The 23,332-nt window shown below is 41.9% G+C and overlaps 1 protein-coding gene across 1 annotated transcript in view; it reads right to left on the bottom strand.

Annotated features, from left to right (window-relative positions):
• Positions 1 to 7,108, bottom strand: part of PPP1R3A (protein phosphatase 1 regulatory subunit 3A) — a 32,236-nt gene extending 25,128 nt beyond the window's left edge. Inside the window, exon 1 of the mRNA XM_035128009.3 lies at positions 6,252 to 7,108. Within this exon, the coding sequence (XP_034983900.3) occupies positions 6,252 to 7,072 (821 nt within the window). The 5' untranslated portion in view covers positions 7,073 to 7,108. The remainder of the gene's footprint in view (positions 1 to 6,251) is intronic.
• Positions 7,109 to 23,332: the final 16,224 nt, after the last annotated feature.

Raw genomic sequence — 23,332 nt, 5'->3', positions numbered from 1 at the left:
TCTGGCTGAGTTTCCCCGGCCACTCTGGCCGGCTCCCAATTGAGTGTTAAAAACAATACGGCATTAAATATTAAAAACTTCCCTAAACAGGGCTGCCTTCAGATGTCCTTTAAAAATAGGATAGCTGTTTATTTCCTTGACATCTGATGGGAGGGTGTTCCACAGGGCGGGTGCCATTACAGAGAAGGCCCTCTGTCTGGTTCCCTGTAACCTCACTTCTCGCAATGAGGGAACCATTATCTTGGGATAATCCGTACCCCATACTTTTGCTAAATGTATGAATTAGTACTAAGGCTTTTGCAGACACTGGGTTGTATCCGTTGTTACAGTACATACTCAGAGTAGACCCATTGAAATGAATGAGCATGGCTAACAGGGGCAGTAATTTCAATGGGTCTAGTCTGAGTAGAACTTAGTTGGGTTAGAACCCATCACTTTAATATTTCTAAACATTTCCACAGCTCTACGCACTAGAAATGAGTTTTTTTTCCTTAAAAGGAAGCAGACAGTTTCAGCAAATCAAAATCCTACATAACTGTCCAGATTTCTATAAGAAATTCTACCTACATTGACAACAACCACTGTTACATGCATATTCTAGTTGTGGTTCCTTATGTTAGAACACTCCAATATTAAAATATTTGGTCTCTTGTTTATCTTAGACCTGTGATGGAATAGATCTAGTACTCCATCACATATTACCTCTTTCCAAAAAATAAATAAAAATCCTTCACTAACATTTCAGATGGATCAACGTGGGCTCTAAAGAGTTATATAACTAATATCTGACTATCTTGACACAGTGATGGCAAAAATAATTGACTGTGCCTTTCTTTGAAAAGGGACCCAGGTGGCGCTGTGGTTAAACCACTGAGCCTAGGGCTTGCTGATCAGAAGGTCGGCGGTTCGAATCCCTGTGACAGGGTGAGCTCCCGTTGCTTGGTCCCAGCTCCTGCCAACCTAGCAGTTCGAAAGCACGTCAAAATGCAAGTAGATAAATAGGAACCGCTACAGCGGGAAGGTAAACGGCGTTTCCATGTGCTGCTCTGGTTTGCCAGAAGCGGCTTTGTCATGCTGGCCACATGACCTGGTCCCTTTACCTTTTACCTTCTTTGAAAAAGAACAGATTACAAAATCAGATCATATCGTGAGCTGAAAATGTGTGACTCTGATCCAGGAATGTGCCCTGCTTCCATGGAGCCCTGAATGATGCAACAAGCTCAGGAAAGATACTACCAAGTATTTTCATTATGCACACAATAGAAGTGACTAGTTCAGGTAAGTAAAATAGGTAAGTACCCCCATCCTAAAGCAGTTAGAAGCAGCACCCCATAGCAATATGTTTTGGGCTAGCAGCTGATCCCACTAGTCTGCTTCAGATATTTCTGCCATCCCCTTCACTCCCTCATGAGAGGGAATTCTGGCCTCTGCCCCACCTCTCTGAACCATCCCACTGGCCTCAGCACCCCTGACAAGATTTCTCATGACTTCTGGCCATTTCTGTCCACTCCTCACAAGGCCCGTGTCTCAGCCATTCTTGAAGGCAATGTAGAGCGACAGCCCTCTCAACCAGTCCCTAGACCCCTACCAAAGACAACCTGCTCACTTCCCATTTTCTATCTCAGTCTGCCAGCATCCATGGCTGATAACATTTCTGAGTATCACCAGACACAACTGAGACAAACTGACAATTCAGTTGTGTGGGGCCAAGCTATAGAAAGGGGGCAGGCACTACAAGCTCCCAGGCACAGTGGGCTGCTATATTATATATTTATATTATTAATATTTTCTAATCGTATTACTGGGGGTGGCAGCAGCTTCAGGAAAACAATGTGTACAGAACACATTGCAATATTGTCTCATTTCTGTTCCCTACTACAGAGTGAGAGACATTAGTCCGTGAGAGACAGAATGACTTTCACAGCACCATCTAGGTCAGCGTTTCTCAACCGCTGTTCCGTGGCACACGTGTGCCGCGAGACGCTGGCTGGTGTGCCGCGACGTGCAGCGACGAGAAGGGCGGTTTGCATTGTCACGTGCCTGGCGGCTCACCCACCAGAAAGGAAGCCGGCCGGGTCACGACGCGGGGCGAGCGCAGCTCTCAACAGCCACCACCATGGGAGGGTGGTTTTAGACAAACTTAAAGAAGCTGGCTGGATGAGCTCAACCTGAAACTTGCTGAGCAAAGGATTGTGCTGGCAGAGAAATCAGCGGCTTGTGAAGCCTTATTACAGGAGATTGCAACCAACACAGCAATTGGCAAGTGTTTCTTACAGTCATAATTATATAGTCAATATAGGGCGGCACAGAGTTAAATTTTTTAACTTTTTTAATGGTGGTGCGCCTCATGATTTTTTTCATGGAACAAGTGTGCCTTGGCCCAAAAAAGGTTGAGAAATACTGATCTAGGTGACTTCATGGCTGAAGAAGGAAATGAATAGAGATCATCTACATCCATTTCACTTGCGGAAAGCAGAAAAATCAAATTAGCTGATAACTAGTCACCTCAAACCTAAACACACTTCTTGATACTAAGTTCCATTGATCTTAATAGCACAGATTACTAGACTGTTCATGCTCCACAAGCAGGAAGTTTGGGAGGGGGTTACCTGGGTGCCATTGGCTTAATTGCTGTGACATTGGGGAGATTTCAAAATTCTAATGTCAAGGTTTATTAATGACTTTTGTTAACGCAAGTATTTCTATTCACTGCATATTTTTTAATGATACCTCATTGTTACAAGTGAAGCATTTTATTAAAAACGAAGAGACACATGATGTTTAGTCCATAAAAATATGAAGATTCCTCTTGCCCAAAATGTTGGGCCCTAATCTCTGTCTGAAAAAAATTCTAAAAATTGCAAATTGTTCTAGGTAACTTTAGCAAACAATTTAAACTACATGGGGCAGGGAAGGAGAAAGAAAGGTAGCTTGAAGATACAGCCCAATAAACACTCTGTATTTTCTCTAAATGTATGAGTACATATGACTATGTATAAAAATCTGCAATGGATTACATTTTACAATTGTTCAATTAGTTGACCAGGTTATCTGGAACTACAAATCATCATCATCCACCCAGGGCAGTCTCAAGAAGGTCGGGTGCCCTGGCGCGGAGATCGCTCCGGCACCCCCGCCCTCGCAGCGCGCAACATGGCTTCCGCGCGGCTTCGCCACGCAGCGCCCCCCGGGACTACACCTAGAGCCGGGCCTGCATCCACCCATCTGACTGGGTTGCCCCAGCCACTCTGGGTGGCTTCCAACAAAATATAAAAAACACTAAAAGAAAAACAAAAACAAGAACATGGTGATTGTGTCAGCCACATATCTCCCTTATTCCCATACAACCTGTGAGATGGGGCATTATTTTACTAGTAAAACCTTTGGATCATGGACACCACACACAGCCTGCAACAAAGCACACGCCACAAACTATCCTATCAGCTCTAGTGGAGTGCCTCTTTCAAGGTTAATTTCTGCAGGTGGTGCAGCCAAAGAAAGAAACCCTGTGGGTACCAAGGAAGGTCTCTACAGAAGCAGGTAGGTAGGCCTATAGGTGCCACATGGGCAACCTACGAAAGGAATACATGAGAGTGCAAAGGAGCATCTGGTGAATTGGAGAGGTGCTGAGAGATTATACCGTTTCACCATAAATTTGTGAAATGTCCTCCCTAGAGAAGTGTGCATTTTTCCTTGTTATTAACTTTTAGGAACAATTTGAAAATGCTCCTTTGTGGCTGTTCCTGGCTACCTCGAGATCACTGGATAGAAATGTGTTTTTAATTGCAGTAGCTTTTAGAAGTTTCTAATTGTAATTGTTTTTGGGATGTTTTACTCCGTTTTAGAATATTTTTGTTTTGGGTTTTCGAATTATATATTTGTTGAATTGTATATCCTTGGAGAGGATGGGGAAGATATAAATTCAATTAATAATAATAACAGTCACAGATTAACCAGGGCGACAACATACATGCTATATCCGTTCCACAGAAGAAGCCATCCTAATTCAGCAAAATCAGATTAAGATGAATACATTTGCTCCCCATCTGTGAACAAGGCAGGCAGGCATGTGGAGGAGAAAATCCTGCCACTGTCCTGCATAGTTCAACCCTTAAGACTAATTCAGTTGCGTCACAAATTGTCAGCCTTATATTTGAGTTCTTAGAATCACGACCAACTATATACAAATAGGTCATTGTTATCAAAATATCCCCTTGGGGTCATAACTATTAAGGGAGCAGGTGCCTGAGCTTAGTTTAGAGCTTACAGAAAACTCATGATCAAATGCAGGTCTAACAGATGATGAAAGGCAGCGTAGGTGTTATGCTTTTGGAGGTCAGGGCCAGGATCCAACAGAACTGCACAACTCGTCCCCCATACCCTAAAGAGCTTTGGACTCGTGTTTCATGCACATCCTCTTCACACCATACAAGTTGTGAGTCTAAGGGGATGTCCGAAAGCAAGACTCTCAGTGGCACCTCTCTGTTGATATCCCGCTTGTGGGCTTCCTGTAGACATCTGGCTGGCGACTGTGAGAATGGGATGCTAGACAAGATAGGTCGGGTCGGCTCCAGCAAGGCTCTTTAATCTTATAAATCCAATCTGCGTAACCCCACCACAGCCCCTTGGCACCTCAGGTAATCGCTGAGCATCCCCACTTGTGGATGCCTTCTGGCCATTGGGCCTCCCTACCCACCTGTGCTCCCTTGGGCCCATTTTACCTTGTGAAATGGAACAGCAGCCAAAAGGATCACAGGGCATTGAACGACATTCAAAATGGTAGTTCCTTGTCACAGATCATGGCGCAACTGCTGCCCACTGCCACTAACATGCCCAAAGAGGAGGTACCAATGTTGCGGCAGCCCACCAATGTCAGGAGGCCACTAGGCAAATGGTTTGCGGCTCAGATAAGAGCCAGCTCTGATTGTGACCACAACAGGGCTAATGGATCATTGGGCAAAAGAAAGCATCTTCGTGCATTCTTTTATGCCATGGCCCCATTACAGGCTGCTTGTTTTAAACCTGCAAAAAGATAGCTGAAATCTCTGAGAAAACGGAGATTGTTAGGGACCCAACATTTCATCTGCAATATACATTTCTACACTTGTAGACTTCCGGTCAAACCAGTAACAGATAGGAAACAGCACAATCTAGATCAGGGGTGCAGAACCTGTTGCCTTCCAGATGCTGTTGGGCTACAACTCCCAGCATGATTAGCTATTGAGCCTACTTGTTGGGGCTGATAGGAGTCAAAGTCCAAAAACTTCCAGAGGGCCACAGGTTTCCCATGCCCGGCCTAGATTTGGTTCAAAACAAAACAAAACAAAATTGATTATTGCTTTTCTCAGAGCAACCAAAACATAGATCTTATTGTGTGTTTTCTTTATGACTGAAATATAACAAAATCCTAAATATATTTATGCTTTTCCTCTCATGCACGAGTCAACAGCTGCATACCTCTGAAGCAAACCTGGACCTCTAAGGATGCTGCTACCTGCCCCTTCCCAAGTTACCAGTCTAAAGGTGAAAGATAAACTGGTCTCTGTGGCAACAGAACTTGGTGGCATAGCATACTGGGTGGTCTTCCCACCACTTCTCCCATCTCAAAGTGTCCTCTGGACAGATTCTTTACCAGAGCTCTGTTATGACCAATATAATTGTTTTAAAAGGATTATGGGCCTTTAAAAGCATTTCAAACATTTCCCAACTATCGTCAAAACCATAGCTGCCAAGTTTTCCCTTTTCTCGCGAGGAAGCCTATTCAGCATAAGGGAAAATCCCTTAAAATAAGGGATAACTTGGCAGCTATGGTCAAAACCCATTTAAACTCTCATGAGTATACAACAACTATGCAGGTTTATTGCTAAATTTCTACAATGAAATTAAATTGGAAGTGATCAAAATCTAACTATGCTCCACATTTTAGGCATCAGGAATGACCTGTTTCACCTGTAATGAACTGCTTCACCTATACTTAGTAGTTATGACTTTACACTATTTTGGTAATACACTTAGTATGTAAGACTAATTACATTTCCCTCAAGTTAACTTCTCGGGGGGGATATATATAATTATAAAAATTTTATTTAAAGTAGTATGGGAGCACAAAATTAACCACAGGGATAGATTTTGAAAAGTTATTAACAGCATCTCCTTCTTTGAAGAGATAGGGACATCTTTTGGGGAAACTATCATTGAATGAGGTTTTACAATACTTTTTTAAAAGGAAGGAAGTGTAAATGCAACCTCACCTGCTTGGTATTGTCTTTAAGCAGCCTTTGATAGATTTGTCTGTAACACCTTCCTGGACTTTATCTGTAACTTTTCCCTGGGCTTTATTCTCTTTTGCTGGTGGCGCAGTTTCCTTTTTGTGGCAGATCAAAATATAATTACGATTGTCATTGTTTGCCCAAAATATTCCCACCGATGTCTCATAACGGATGCAAAATTCAACCTTAGCGCCCTCTCTCTGATAAGGAGGAACCAATGAAATCTTGAACAAGAACTGGTCAGTCTCGCCATCACAAGAATTAGGCACATAATCTCCTAAGATGTCATAGTAAGTCTGCCAGTTGTCCAAAGACATTCGGACATAGACCAGCTTTTCGAAGGATACATTCAGAACACGGATGATGCCCTTCATACATGTTATCCCTGGCAGGAACTCGACAGACTCTAGCCATACTTTCTGTGCACGCACTTTTTGCAAAAGCTCTTCTTGTGTGGCAGGCAGTATAAACAGTGGAGTTAAATAGAATTCCTCCACAGGCACAACTTCGTCTTCTAAGTCGTCATTTGGTAATGTAATTGGAACATCCCAGGTATCAAACTCCTTAACGGCTACAAGGTCAAAACCAAATGCATCAGCAAATGAAACTTTTCTTGCAATGGTGGATGGGGCTTCTGCTTCCATTTCTTCAGAAGAATCTGAATCCCGCCTCCGGGGGCTGGGGGAGAAGCGTAGCTGCAGTGTAGCTTTAACATCTTCATCTTCTGAGAGAGAATCGCTTAAAGTGGGAACTTCTAATAAGTTCTCCCTACTAACCTGACCAGGTTCTTCAAAAGACTCCATTGGGTTCTCTGATATAAACCGAAAGAGACCCGTCTGAGTAGTGGCAGCTGATATTTGAGACCTGTGATTTGAAACAAGGATTAATATTACAGTTGACATTGCAGAAGGGACTCTGCTCTATTAATAGAAGCAATGGCTTTTTAACTATGCTTGCCTGTTCTCCAAAGGCCTTCAGTCTGATAGCATTACTGTGAAAACATCCATTTTGAAACCAATGTCAACCAGCCCACAACTTTGAACCTGAAACCACTGTCATCATGAAAGCAAACATAAAAGCATACTTATTCATAATATACTAAGTTGACATTCCAAGTGATAGAAAGCAACCATAGATTCCTGATCTGGGATGTTTATTTTGTCATCTTGAGGATTCCTATATTGTTTGAGATTTCTATGTTATGCACAAAATAGGCAATTTGACTTCCCTTGCATATGTGTATTTTTTTAAGGGCAGGGAGCCAGTATCTGCCCTCCATGAACCATGTTAATCAACACTTTGCAGACAGATCCTAGGGGTTGTAATCAGTTAATTTGGTTTAAAGGACAACAGTATTGATGCCACTCCTTGTCTCTGTCATTCCTATAGCTGCCTTAAGTTTTATTTAATATCCTTTCTATATAGTTTTTGCCCTGTGGTCTAATGCATAGTGTACTAAAAATGCACAATACTTTCAGCTTAAATACTTTTAGAAAGGTAAGATTCTAACAAATGTATTTTTCAGCAGGAACTCAATGGAACTTAGTTCCGGAACCTCTCAGGTGGGTTCCATTGCCGTTCTAAGAGAACAACGGAGTTGTTCATGGTGAGTTCTGGCACTTCTTTTTCTAGAAAAACAGCACTGATTCTAACCCTTACACTTGAAGCAAAGGATGAAAGTGCCTCGTGTCAAAACACATGAAGCATTGTGGGGAAGATGGAAGGAGGGAGAGAGGGCTAGGGGGGAATTTTGTAGGATTTTAATAAAAGGTTATGCCAGCTAGCAACTGCGACACAGATGTGTCCTATGTGACACAAGTGTGGCAAATCTGCCCTGCTATGGTGCCTGTCAGATATAATCCCATTATGAAAGAATACTACAATGTATCAGGTAGCTCTCGGCATTGCATGAGTCATCTTTTGACCAGCCCCTACAATATTCTTTCCCGCCTATATACTGTATATATATGTGGAATGACTTTGTGTCCGCATTAGAAAGCACCTGCCCATGGTGCAAGAGAATTAAAGTCTACCCTGAATAGATTATAGATGGGGAATAAATTTGGTTCGGTTAGGATTTTATTGTGAACCTACCTAAATTGCACTTAACTGAAACAATATATGAGCCAAAACTCATCTGTTCTTTGAAATTTCTCCAATCAGCTGTTTGCAAAGATGTGTGTCTTAGGAGACAGTTTGCATAAAATACATATATTAAAGAAAATTGCATATGCATTGTATTGGGGGAAATTGCCTGCAAAAATGTGTGTATTAGGAGAAATGCTTATTTTTTATGTTGTGAACTGCCCTGAAATATAACAATAACAATAAACAATAATTTCCATGAGGACTTTTAAAAAACAGTCCATTAACTGATGCAGAAATGTAGCAGTTCAGGGAATGTGAATACATTGATGTCAGTTACATCTGAATAACAAGGAACTGCATATGGTGCAATTCCATGTTTATTGAACAATCAGGCTCCATATTGGTATTCAGAATCAATTCTGAATTAAACTGAAGCCCCGTCTAATCTGCCATCCTGTTGCTCACCATGCCCAACTAGGTATTTCCGGCGGAGCGCAAAAACAAGGCATGAACACAAGCCTCAGCTGATATGGCTCTGCAGCAAATGGCATACAGAGGCATGCAGGTTTCATATAGCCACCATTATTAGCAGCCACTGCTACCCTTACTCCATGTGACTTTGTCTAATCCTTTTTAAAGTCATCTAACCCAGAGGCTATCACTATGTCTTTTGCCACAAAATCCCATAAATTACAAATTATTTTGTCTGTTCAGAATCTCCAACAAATCAGCTTCATTGGATGACCCCAGATTCTTCTATTATGGAACAGGGAGTAAGAATACCTTTTATCTATCTGCTTTCTTCACGCCATGCCTAATTTTATTAAAATGCTTAACATTTATCCACCCCCAGTCACATTGTTTAAAAGTAAAAAAGCCCCCAAATACTTTAGCTTTCTTTTCCAAATTGACACTTCTTCAAACCTTTTTGCACCCCTTCCAGCTCAGCGTATCCTTGTTCAGAAGGGTGAGCAGAACACTATACCATATTGCACTTGTGATCTACATTGCAGACTTGTATTAAGGGAATGATCATACTGACGGTTTTATTTTTAATCCATTTCCAAATTCCCTCACATGGAATTTCTTTTTCCTTTCTTTTCCTTTGCAGTCGCCACACACTGCATAAAGTATTACCCCTCTCTGAATTTCTTCACCATCTCAGCAAGAAAAATTCAAGCAAGAAAAATTCGAAACAGGGATGTTTTCTGTTGGAAGAATTCTCTGACTTGGTCTCACATGTGGCTCCACCAAGATCCATGAATTTTCTGTCCCGTTTACTGTCACAATATATTGGTAGTCACAACATATTGGCATTTAACGTCTCTGTTTTGTATAGTATATTTTCAGGCTTCATTTCATGTACTTAGATACATTACATTGGCAAGCGGAACATAAAATGGTTTTGTAAGGGATTTGGCCCTTTGTAAACTGGAATCTTTTTGTCTGTGTGGCTCTTTTATTTTGTCACCTTTAGTTGCTGTTGTTTTAATTGTTTAAAGTTGTTGTGGGTAGGATTGTTTTACATTCTTTAAAAAAATAGTTGGGAAGTCCCTGGACCATAAGGGAAGGTAGAATTGGTCTTAATCAATTAATTGATTGATGCAATCTTTCGGATAAGCCTTTCCTGCTAGATGAAAAGGTCTCTGTCCTTAGGTGTTCATTTTGTAATCTTCAGCTGTTTTTTATACGTATATAAAAGGTGGTTCATTATGCATGAGACGTGTGTAAAAGGCTAATGTGTGTGTAGTCTTTCTGTACACCAAAACAGGTAATGAAAACTGCTAAAATATTAATCCAGCCTGATTTATCCCATGGGTGTGTTTAGATCAGATGTGCTGTGGATCAAACTGTATCTCACTGAGCCAAGGCAACCTCATTTGCAGCAAACAAATTCCTTGGCCTTTCCACAAGAGAAATAGAAGCAGCCTGGTAAGAATAAAAACCAAGAAACTATCAAAAACCATCCTGCTATGAGGCAAGGGAGGATTTCCAGGTGCTGTTGAACTACATTGCCCATCATCTTGACCATTGGCCATGATGCCTAGGACTGATGGGACTTGGCATCCAGATATTTAAGCCACCCCTGCTTCAACAGTTCACATGTGCGTTATTAGCTAACCACCTCTTGTCTTCAGTATCTCCAGCTCCAAAAGCCAGCTGTGGGCTTTCTGAAGATTTCACAATTGGTGCACAGCACATGGAAGATAGAAGGTTTTCATACCAGCAACTAGGACCAGCGCTGGCCCACCCATGAAGCAAGGTGAGGTGGCCGCCTTAGGTGGCAGATCTGGCTTCCAAAGAATGCATTGCTCATTGTTGCTGCCACTGCACTCCGCTGTTGTGCCTCGTGTAGATCTTCACTCTCCCCTTGTGCCTGGTAGAGATATTTTTCCCTGGTGGATGGGCGAGCACCATTTTGTGGTTTCCCTCCGGTGCCAAACTGTACTGGGCTGGCCCTGGCTAGGACCACATGTTCCAGGACCACACTGCACAATCACTTGATACATTGTTAGTGGTCAGCTTATCACCTGCTAAGCTTGCGTTTCATGGACTGGTGTGTTTGCATGATAAATAACTGTTTATCAGTGGCAGCTTTTTCATACATTTCTGTTATCTTGAGGTTAAGGTAAAAAAGGTAAAGGACCTCGTGCAGTTAAGTCCAGTCGCAAACGACTCTGGGGTTGCAGCGCTCATCTCGCTTTACTGGCCGAGGGAGCCAGCGTTTGTCCGCAGACAGTTTTTCCAGGTCATGTGACCAGCATGACTAAGCCTCTTCTGGTGAAACCAGAGCAGCACACGGAAAGGCCGTTTACCTTCCCGACGGAGCGATACCTATTTATCTACTTGCACTTTGATGTGCTTACGAACTGCTAGGTTGGCAGAAGGGTAAGGTATTGAGCTGCTATTGAAGCTGTGTTTTTAATAAAGGTTTCCTTCAACAAACAACTTATGAAGTTTTTAACAGTATTATTGTACTTTCAGATCCATTCTCTCTATAGAATATTAATCCCAATGCCCTTTTTCCATTTTTGCATGTAATTAGATATTGGTATCTGAATCTGATGAAAAATATCATTTCCCAGCTAAACCTTTTGAGTTAACTGATGCAATTAATGTTTCAGATGCTGTCTTTTCCCAAACCGAGGTAATTTTTCATTCCTCTTAATGATACTCTTTATCTGGAAATATTGAAGAAGTCTATTTGCACCCATTTTATTAAGAACTTTATCCAATACCACTCATTTTATTAAGTTCTTAAAGAGATAGCAGGTGCCTACCACATGTTAGTTTGGTTGTTTAAGTACATGCTATAACCATACCAAAAAAGACACCTCCTAAGACATTGAGTAAAGTGAAGTTTTCTTTGTAGAAATCGATGTAAAAGTAGAAAGATCTGGCTCACCCAGAGAAGTGAAGTCTTCTCTCTGGTCTGAGCCAAGGCCCTGTCTCCAAACAATATTTTGGTCCCAATGAACCAATTGTGAGCACTGTTCATAATTATTCAGAGGCCAGCTGGCAGGCTCCTTTCCACTCACTTGTGCATTCTGCTGAGGGCACCATGCATGCCTTTCAGTTGCAGGGGGGAAACATGATTGTTTTGCTTCAGCAGGAACCTTCCAAATTCCCTCTGCAATTCACTCTAGTTTAAATTTGTTGGCAACTCTGTTTTTGCACAATTTTTTTTACAGATCATTGCTCTGGGATCAAGTTGTGACCAGCATAATGAGTAAGGGCTACCAAGAAGAAAGGTTTGAACTCAAAGACTGTGCTTTTCCTCGACCACCTGGTGTGTGTGTGTGTGTGTGTGTGTGTGTGTGTGTGTGTGAGAGAGAGAGAGAGAGAGAGAGAGAGAGAGAGAGAGAGAGAGAGAGAGCACTGACTCCGCCAGGAGAGCCTTCAAGGACCTGTTGGACCAGCAGATGAAAACATAGAGCTGGCTGTTCCATCCATTTTTGGCTCTCAGCTGGATCCCACTCTGAACACTTGCCTACATGAGGATCTCTCATCTTTTAAACCGGACTATAAGTAGGCGGACCTTGTGCAGCTAACAGGGTGCTTCATTGTTCATTCTTCTAATCTTTCTCATCATAGCCTTTGCTCCAGGAGGGCCTAGAATGATCAGGGGTGGTGGTACCTTGAACTGGATCAGGCAGGCAGACGGTGTGGGGCCTTCTTGTGCTGCTGATGGGGTGTCATTGGAATGGCAGGCTCCAGCTGCTCTTCAGAGACCTGGAAGTGCTGTGGGTCCTGCTCTTCCTCAGGAGCCTTCTTGGACCGAACCTGGTCAGGCACTAACAAAAGTTTAGGCTATCAGTAATGAAGGGCTTCAGAGATGAAAGCTTCTGTTTTGATTTTGTGCAATAGACTGGAAATAATTACAGCCAAGTCCGCAAGAAATTTCACTTCAATTTGTATTTTCTATCAGGCAAGCATGTATTTTGTTAAATGCAAACATGTTTGACTAGGTGTCACGCACAGGAGCCAAGCAGTGATATCAGTTTGTTCTGCATATCAGCAAAGGGTCTAATCCTTTCACAATGCTATCAAACCATGATCTTTTTTTCTTCTTCTCCAGTCCTTGGCTTTCAGTGGGGAACACTGAAGAGTGTTTTCCCAGATTATACAGAAGGGAATGGCAGTCTGTTTATCTTCATGTCTTTCTTGCTATAATTGTTTCGTTTTCCCTCCCCTATTCAGTTAGCATTTGCACCTTGATTTCTTGTAAATATGGGTAGCTAACCCAGTATAAAAGAGAGAGCAGACTATGAGCCGGAGCTGATCACCCATTTAGGTTGCATTTACCTCATTTACTTTGGCTGTAAGCGGCTATATCAAATGAATACTTTTACCAAAAAATCTTCCCACAAAATACTGTAAAACTTAAGCAGTAACCTGGGAATTCAGGACTACTGCAATGATTGGCAACTTTGAGACCAGCACAGACATTCCAAACACCCGTGAAACCTACCAAGAAAAGGTAGACGCATCCAATGGAATTTCTCCCAGACCAGCCATTGGTGTGCTATATGCCAAAAGAAGTCTATCTAAACGCATAACTGAAGATGCTATGGAGAAGCAACCGCTATCTTACATCACTTTGATTGCTAATGCGATTCTTTCCTCTCCTACAAGGAAGCTCACCTTAGCTGCTATTTACAAATATATTGAAGAAAATATTCTTTTTTACGGGAAGAGAGGCCAAAGGTGGAAAAACAGTGTCAGGCTTAATCTTACGCTAATTGATTGCTTTATCAAAGTGGGGAGGTGCGAAGACGGCAAAGGAAATTACCGGAGCATCCACCCGAAAAATGTAAACGATTTTGTGCGTGGTGACTTTCGGCAACACCTCAGATTGCACCAACAAGGACGCCAAAGGGAATATGACCCACATCACAGCACATCTTACCTTGCACCGTGGGGAAACTGCTCTTGTTTAATACTCGCTTTGCCTTCTCAAATGAATCCCTACTTTTGGGATCCCTTCTGGGAAATGCTCTGGGCCGATGCTCAGTATTGTGATAATGCTTTCCAAGGGTTGGAGGTTAACTTTGGTTTTTCCCATGGAAGGTTTTCATCTATGATGCAATTCAATGAAGCAAAATGGAACTCCATGGATTTGTTTTATGGGTTACGTTCTTCAACTGTACAGCAGAACATTTTCCTGAATGTTCAACAGACATTCCCTGCTTCCTTATGTAATCTGCCCTTTCAATAAACAGAGTAGAGATGCACTCAGCTATATCTTTCAGAACCTGAGAGGATGCCACTTGCACTTGGACTGGACCAATTCAGCTGGACATTTCACCACTGATGATCAATTCATACTGTAATAAATACAACGTGATAAAAGTATTTTCTGTAAAAGACAGTAGCGTAATACTGGGACTTCGTTGGAAGTGAGTCTTATTTATTTTAATGGAAATTGGTTTCACATTAAGAGTGCTTAGGGCAGGCATCCCCAAACTGTGGCCCTTCAGATGTTTTGGCCTACGACTCCCATGATCCCTAGCTAAGAGGACCAGTGGTCAGTGATGATGGGAATTGTAGTCCAAAACATCTGGAGGGCTGAAGTTTGGGGATGCCTGGCATAGGGTCAGACTTGGCTATGATTGTACTGTACTCAAATTAGTGAACCAATGTCTTTTATTGTCACAGCTGTTGCTTGGGGCAGTCTCTCGCTTTTGGTTTTTACACTGTCGATATTATATTCCACAGTTGCAAATGATGCTTCTGTTGTTGAGAATACAGTCAACATCGCTGCATGGAAATCACAAACCATTTCATCTCAGTGATTGTTCAGGAATTGTTTAGCAAACCCCACGACATTATCTTTAACAATAATGATTGCAAATAGCTACTCTTTGGAAAGCTTTAAGCTGTTAGTGGTGTACACTCTTCTTTATTCAATAATAAAGCAAGAGTTGCTGACTTTTACAAAACTGCAGTTACTGCTGATATAATCTGAAACGATGATATGACTGTCAACACATTGTATAGTCCTATTTCAGTGTGAAGTTCATTGCATTGTTTACATTTATTAACAATGAACTTGTCATTGTAATGGGGATAGTTTGATCTCATATCTTCTGCTTCAACAGGAATAAACCAGAAGCATTGGCTGTTATACCATACAGTCAATGTATTCTTTAGGCATACTCATGTGGAACTATGGACTGGGCAGCCAATGACATAAATGTTTATTCATAATCTGGAGTCTTTATGCCGTCTGAAAAAGTGCCATCCTTTTCTAGAAGTCATTATTGCTAGTATTATTGGAATACTGCATCCAGTCATAGGTGCCACAATTTAGGAAGGATGTTGACAAGCTGGAACGTGTGCAGAGAGAATTCAGCTAATAAATTTAGATTTAACTTGATGAAAGATTAGAAATGTTAGTGGGAGATTAGCGATGGAAGATAATTCATGCTTATATAGATAACTACTGGTACCTGAGGTGAAACCATATAGAGACAATTACCGTAATTTAAAATACAAATTATACTAGTAAAGCACAGTGTCTGAGAGACCTCTTTTCAGATATCACATTGCCATCTATTTTACATTCCCTCCTGAAAACTTAGAACAGCATTCGAAATATGTACACAAACTTTCATTCCGACGTCTCAGTGTTGAATGCAAATGTTGTGTTGCATTGTCTTTTGCATTTCCCCTCACATTAAAATGGGGCGGGAGTTTCACTGATACCTGAAGCTTCAGGTATGGAATTCTGTCTTGAACATATGTACAAAGTTTAGTTCCAGTATCTTGGTGTTTACTTGAGTTATATGACAAACAAACAGTATGCCAAATGGACACATTGAACCAAAGACCTTATTCTTCATGGTCAATAAAAAGTTTTTTGTATTAAAAAGGCACAAATATGTTTTAATTCAAGTATGTGTCTTGAATAAACAAGGCAGGAGGCTATCCTTTTCTCTGAGCAGCTACTTTTGGAGTGTACATATTAAATGCCAAGTGACTGACATAAATAGCTTAGGCTGAAGTCATGCGGACTCCTATAAATAAGCCCTACTGGCTCAGTTTTTCTTATACCGGCAGACAGTCCCCAACACACTGCTTGAAGTAAAGGTTGATTTGTATATTCAGGGGGAAAGCACATTATTCCCAGCTTCTTGTGACTGTGGGAGAATCATTTCACTGAATGTTCAGCTGTGCAATTCAAAAAATCCACCTGTGACAAAATGGGCCTCTTAGGATGAATGGTTTCTGCTGTAGCCCTACCGGAGTTTTCTGTGTTCAGGGTATTTGCCACAGAGGAGATTATTTTAATATGCAACCGGTCACTGCATTTCTAAGTCTTACCATTCCAAGAGGGCTTTATAAAATGATCTTCCTGAATGTGTTGATCAGATCTTAGCCCCATTGGTTTTATATTCCATATTCCAGGACTGAAAACAAGCAAAAGCAGAAGTAAAATAACTTGGTTGAAATGTTATTTTATCCTGCATTTAGCAAATAATTAATTCTGTGACAATCCTGGCCTAATCTTTAATTGAAGGTTTATCTCTTCCCCGCCCCCTCACACACAAAAATGCTATTTGTTTTATTTAGTGTGAGCTGATTATTGTGCATTTTCTATCTATATGAACTAGCTGTTCTTGCCTTAGGCTGTGTGTCCACTGGTACCACCAGACACCACAAACCAGCCCCTGCTACAAAAGAACAGTGTTGCACCTCTGTCAGTCACCACAATGTCTTCCCTCCTCATTTATTTACTTTTCACAGGCTGCTTCTGCTATGGATCAAAGACACTTCAAGCAGTTGTGCCTACCAGGTTCATTTCCCAGAGTGCTGTGGCTCTGGGGTCCTGTGAGCCCAGAGGCATTCTGGGAAATGAAGATGGCAAGCATAACCAACTGCAGCAGGGGCAGCCCCCAGTTTGGGGGATTGATCTGCTCCCTCCCAACAAATTATAAGACTCTACCATTATGGTGGCAATAGCAAAAAAGAAAAACAATCAGTTGATGGGTGGAAAGCAGAAAATAGCACAAATCAACTGAGTTGGAATTTGTCTGCTTCTGTGCATCCTGTGATTGGGGGGGGGGGGTTGGACCTGTCCATTTTAGTTGTACCTGTTTCTAATTTTCCCCATCAAATTCAGTTTTCTGCATTTCTGCATCCATTTGTGATTTCTTTTAAATACTGTTTTAAAAATCCCCATGCAAATTCATCAGCATTTTAGTGCAAATTTCTCCTAGTGAACACAAAAATTGTATGCAGCTTTAAGTAATGCACACATTTTTGCAAGCAATTTCTCCTAACTTAATGCTCTTTGTGTGTTCTTTTCACCAATATATGCATTTTAATGTACACTTTAATATACACACTTTTTTGCTAACTAACTGCATTGCAAAGTTCAGATAAGTGTGAATTGTGAACGACGGGTGCGTGTTATTTCGGGGAGTTCAAATTCAATAGATTTGCCCTTAAGCACAAAAAGGAATTGCATTTCTCTCCCATCCCTGCCTGTGGGGATGTGTGTGCATGTCAGTGTGTACGTGAGAGAGTGTGGGATAGCCACATCCACTGTTGGCCCCCCAGAGGCTTGGTCCAGGATGAATGTGTCCCTTGGGTCATAATGGGTTAACTGCCCTGATCTAGAGTTTCTTCACTGCACAAGAGCAACACCCCCTGCTGTGAAAAGAAAGGGGGGGAGAGATGAAGGCTGTTGCAGTGACTGCTGCTGTCACCGCCAACACCTGGTAAGGTGAGAAGAGAGAAGGCCAACCAGGCAGAGGGAAGGGAACAACCATGTCCCCCTTTCTGTCTTTTTCTTTTCATAGAATTGTAGAATTGGAAGAGACCCCAAGGGTCATCTCGTCCAACCCCTTGCAATGCAGGAATCTCAGCTAAAGCATCCATGACAGATGACCATCCAACCTCTGCTTAAAGACCTCCAAGGAAGGAAAGTCCCCAACCGTCCTTGGGAGGCCATTCCACAGTCGAACAGCTCTTACTGTCAGGAAGTTCTTCCTGGTGTTTACTGGGAATCTCCTTTCTTGTAACTTGAAGTCATTGGATTGAGTCCTACCCTCCAGAGCAGGAGAAAAAAGGCTTGTTCCTTCTTCCATGTGACAGCCCTTGAGATATTTGAAGATGGCTATCATATCTCCTCTCAATCTCCTCTTTTCCAGGTTAAATATACCCAGCTCCTTCAACCTTTCCTTATAAGGCTTGGTTTCCAGACTCCTGGTCATCTTTTCAGAAATAATAAAAAGGGATCTGTTCATTTTGTTCCTGCCACCTTCACGCGTAAATGTATTCCAAGACAATGGCGCCAAGATAATGTCCTGCACAAGCATTTTCCTCCTTCAGTTCAAATGAGGCCGCAGCCCTGAATGTCCATTCCTTTGTCTACCATGTTCCGCCATTTGCAAAGAAGCACATGGAGAAGTTATGGTTCATCACCAGTTATCGAGGCGAAATGTATTCAGTTACCTTGTGCAAACAGGTTATTGGCTTTGTGTTCATTGACAGACCTTGAAGGACAAGGTGCACTCAAAAACCTATCACTGTGCAGTTAATAATTCTGTCTCTTCTGCAATACCTACACATCAGAAGTGCAGCAGTTTCAAAGTGGAAGTCAGTGCTCCTGGCATTAATGGTTGAGGTGTTTTATTCCTTCACCTCTTGATCACGGAAGTGTGATATAATTATCCTATATGTGCCTAGTAGTTTAGCATCTTTTGATGCTGAGATGGAGAGTCCATGAATCCCTATAACTTTAAATACAAAGAAATTATAAGAGTTAACAATAACACCGAATATTTAGAAAGAGCCCAAATATAATATAGGGAATGATAGGCAAGCAAATATAAATGAGGATGCAGGCACCTCTCGATGTTTTGCAGGCTGCAGGAAGCGCTGTAGAAGACCATCAGAAACTCAAGCACTGGTTCGGAGAGCAATTCTGAAATGCAACACAATAAATTAACTGGCATGCATCACAAATCACAATCAATCAAGACCAAAGTGTTGTTATGCTTGAAAAGCCTTTCTAGGAGACTTGTTCAGCTGCGGTTCTTCAGCTGAAGATCCTTCTTTCTTTCTTTTTAATAGAGATGCAACTTCTGCACTTTCCCTCTGAAGTGTAGTAAAGAAATGGCAGATGTTTTACCGGCTGATAATAATTACTCCATAAATTAGAATCAAATAATAGCTTTTTAACAATTAGAATAATCATAGTAATTTTAAGGGTGGCTGGAACAAGAATGCTGGTGCCAGGTTTGTGAAATTATACAAAACTGAAATTAATATGTGAATAATCTCTGCCATTAATCAAGAAATAAATCCATCTTACTACTGGATTTGCGTTGAGCAGCTAATAACTGCCATCACACTTCCCTAAGCCTACAAGCCAAATATAGATAGAAGGGTGATGGATTTTACTTGTCTGAAAGTGACAATTCTCTCCAAAATATCATTGGAACATGCGGCCGGCAGGCTTTTGCTGTTAGTGGACGGAGCATTCAAGGTGGGAGAGTTGGAAGTGAAGGAACTGCCAAGTCCTGCTGGACCCATACCAACAGGACGGGAAGTGTGTGGTGTGCTATGTGTGTGTGATTTCCCCCTCCCATTCTTTTCAGCCTTTTTCTTTTCATCATCATCATCATCATCATCATCATCATAATTTATTATTTATACCCTGCCCATCTGGCTGGGTTTCTCCGGCCACTCTGGGCAGCTCCCAACAGAAGATTTATTGATGTCAATGGGAGAGAAAATACACATTCCAGCTTTAGGGCTACTACCCCATTGATAGAGGTGTCTCAGGGGAATCTTCTTCTTTGGCGATCACTCATAACCAAGTAAGATCGTCTTCCATAAACACGGTCTTAACAATGAATCCGTACGTGACTGTGGAGGCCAATTCTGGATCCACACGTCCCTCCACAGTGGGGACATAGGTTTCCAGGCGGGAGTTGATCACAGTGAGGGTTTGCCAAACGTGCCTTCCTCTTAGCATGTTTCTCCCTTCCGTCCTGAGTTCAAGCGCCTTCAAAGCCCATGACACCTTTGGTAAAGGCTGTTCTCCATCTGGAGTGCTCACAGGCCAGTGTTTCCCAGTTGTCAATGTTTATACTACATTTTTTTAGATTTGCCTTGAGACAGTATTTAAACCTCTTTTGTTGACCACCAGTATTACACTTTCCATTTTAAAGTTCAGAATAGAGTAGTTGCTTTGGAAGACGATAATCAGGCATCTGCACATGACCAGTCCAACGAAGCTGATGTTGAAGAATCATTGCTTCGACACTGGCGATCTTTGCTCAGGGGAATAGGAGGGCTTTTGATATTGTGAATCCAAGACCTCCCCTGATCTGCCCTACCCCAGCATGCTCCCTTATTACCACTCACCCGAGAACAGCAACAATGGCGGTGTGCATTTAAATACACACTATCGGGAGGCTTTTGAAAGAGACCTTTTTCACTCACCATGCTCTATAACAGGCATCCCCAAACTGCGGCCCTCCAGACTTTTTGGCCTACAACTCCCATGATCCCTAGCTAACAGGACCAGTGGTCAGGGATGATGGGAATTGTAGTCCAAAACATCTGGAGGGCCGAAGTTTGGGGATGCCTGCTCTATAACCTCTGGCCTCTGGGACATCCTTCCAGGGATTGCATTTTACATCAGGAAAACAAGCATTTAAAAAACTTTCTACATTGGATCAACTTTGATTGGAAATATTGGCCACCATCTTGATACCCTCCAATGGAACGACTTCTGTTTCTGTTCCAGATGTTTAACCCTGGCATTCCTTCTTCCAAAACCTGCTGAGTTCTGCCTATGACATATTTGGGACAACCACCTTTTTCTAGGCTACATACAGTAAGTGGGGTAGAATATTACAACTGGTCTGATCGGGATAAACACCCCTTTTGGATTACACAGCCATGCCTTGGAGGACTACACAACCACACCTCTGACAAATTCAGTGGCTCGGTTGCAGAATTGCATCCCTGCTGATGTGCATGCAGGCGCATCAGAACTGCTGGAAACTCAAAAGCTGCCAAAAAGGAGGAGATAGCGGCCTTCATTTGAATCTTTATATCTGAGGCCAATATACTGAGTTGAATCCAGACTAAGTTAATTGAATTTCATTCCCATTAAAATCAATGAGCTAACTTGCCCTGTTGATTTCAATAGACCTAAACTCACCTAACTTATTATGAATCCAACCCATTTACTCCTTAGAATTGCCATGAAAAATAATTTGTATGCACATGAAATATATTGATCAGAAATGAAATCCAATGGAAATAGCTTGCTGTGAATTCCAGTCTTTGTTCCCTCTTTATACACTCCATTGCCCATTGTCCCCCCCCCCCGAATATCTCTTTCACATAGACCCTCATTAATAATGCCACTTTGTTTCAGAAATAAAATGCAAGGGCAGTTCTATATGACTTGATTTCCCATGATTGTGTGGCTGGGGTAATTGATTCGGTTTTGCTTTTAATAAATGCCAATCAATTAAAAACAAGGGGTGATACGAAATATGAAATAAATTGGTATCTCTGTGCAAACTGCTAATCAATCTTCTTCTTTTAAAAAAAATCTGAACTGCCTTTCACTTTGAAAATGAAGGATGTGAGATACATCTAAGTTGATCCAACTGCTATTTAGCAACTTAAGTATCTAAGAGCACTTTTGATAACCTGGGTAAGATGTATTGATTTCTCCATTGATTTTTTAAAAAGATATACCATCTCTGTGAGAGGACTCTCACACAGTAGAACGGAATAGCTTAGCAAGTGCAAGTTCTAAGCAGTATAACAGGTCTACTCAGAAGTAAGGTTCATTGAGTTCAGTAGGGCTTTCTGGTAGGTAAATCGGGATTGGATTGAAGTCATAGTACTGTACTCCTCTTCTTCAGATGGATAGACACAGATTTCAAAATTCTAATATTGTTAGAGTATAAGCCAGTGTGATGACGTGGACAAGAGCAATAGTCTTGGATCTAAGGAACCTTGCGTTCAAATCCTACCATCACCACCAACTCATTGCATGCTTTGAGCTGCTGCTGCTGCTGCTGCTGTTGTATTATCACACACACACAGGGAGAGAGAGAGAGAGAGAGAGAGAGAATTTGGTTGCTAACACCATCCTAAAATGTTTTGGTAAAACTATTCCCCCTTCTAACTGTGCAATTTATCACATGATAGTAGCGTACGCAGACATTTTTTGAAAAGCCAAAGAATGCACCATATCCCTGTGATGTGATGTCCACAACTCCCACTGATTTTCATGATATTGTGATTTAGAAAGAACACCGGGGTATCAGTTTGGACTTTGGAGCTGCACCTGGAGGCTCCCAGGTTTTCTAAAGTGCAAGGGGTTGAACAGAGCTGGTGGTTCGGTCCTTGCAGCACCACCCTGCTTATTTATTTCACAAAACAACTCCACCTCAATTATTTTTCTACACTCGTGCATGTAGAGAGCTAAAACAGACACTAAATGTGTTGGTTCACATGCCATAACCCTAAAAGCCACTGCTCTCTCTCTCTCTCTCTCTCTCTCTCTCTCTCTCTCTCTCTCTCTCTCTCTCTCTGTGTGTGTGTGTGTGTGTGTGTGTGTGAGAGAGAGAGAGAGAGAGAGAGAGAGAGAGAGAGAGAAATTTATTTCTTCCCTCCCCTTTGTCCCAATGAATCTCATACCCACCCACAGGCAGACCCTCCAAATGTCCCTATTTTCCAGGGACATCCCTGATTAAGAGATGCCATCCCACTTTCTAATTTGATCCTGGAATGCCCCGCTTTTCCCTAGGATGTCCCTATATCCATTGGGGAAATGTTAAAGGGTCTGGAATAGGACGTCCCTATTTTCACGGGAGAAATGTTGGAGGCTGTGAAGTTATCTGACCCCCGAGCTGTCTGAAGGCAATCCTATATAGGGAAGTTTTTAAAAAAATGTTTAATGTTTTTGAAATGTACTCGGAGTCGAGAGTGAATTTCATGCTCTTTATTCAGCTCATAGTCATCAAGGAGAAGAGGAGAAGAAGAATGGCTCTTTTCCCAAAACCATCTGCTTATATACATTATTTACACAATGGGCCTTGCGTGATTGGCTACTTCAGGGCTACACCTGTGGGCCAATTATATTGTGGATTGACTTCTGCCTGCAGCCTGATTGGCTGCTCCTACAGGCCAATCAGGTAGCAGATTCGCTTCTGCCAGCCGCCTGATTGGCTGCTCCAGCAGGCCAATCAGGTTGCGGATTCACTTCCACCTGGAGTTGGATTGGGTAGCTCCCGCTGATTCTGAATCCTATTGTTCTAGGATTCAGCTCAGTACATAACAGTTTTATTATGTTTTTATATATGCTGGAAGCTGCCCAGAGTGGCTGAAGCAACTCAGTAAGATGTGTGGGGTATAAATAGTGAAATTACCATTATGGAATGGGACGTCCCTGTTTTCATCGCAGAAATCCTGGAGGGTATGCAAAG

This window comes from Zootoca vivipara, chromosome 9, assembly GCF_965207765.1.
Source record: "Zootoca vivipara chromosome 9, rZooViv2.hap1.1, whole genome shotgun sequence".
NCBI lineage: Eukaryota > Metazoa > Chordata > Lepidosauria > Squamata > Lacertidae > Zootoca > Zootoca vivipara.
Note: the sequence above shows the minus strand (reverse complement) of the source record. Positions and strands in the feature narration are given on the sequence as shown.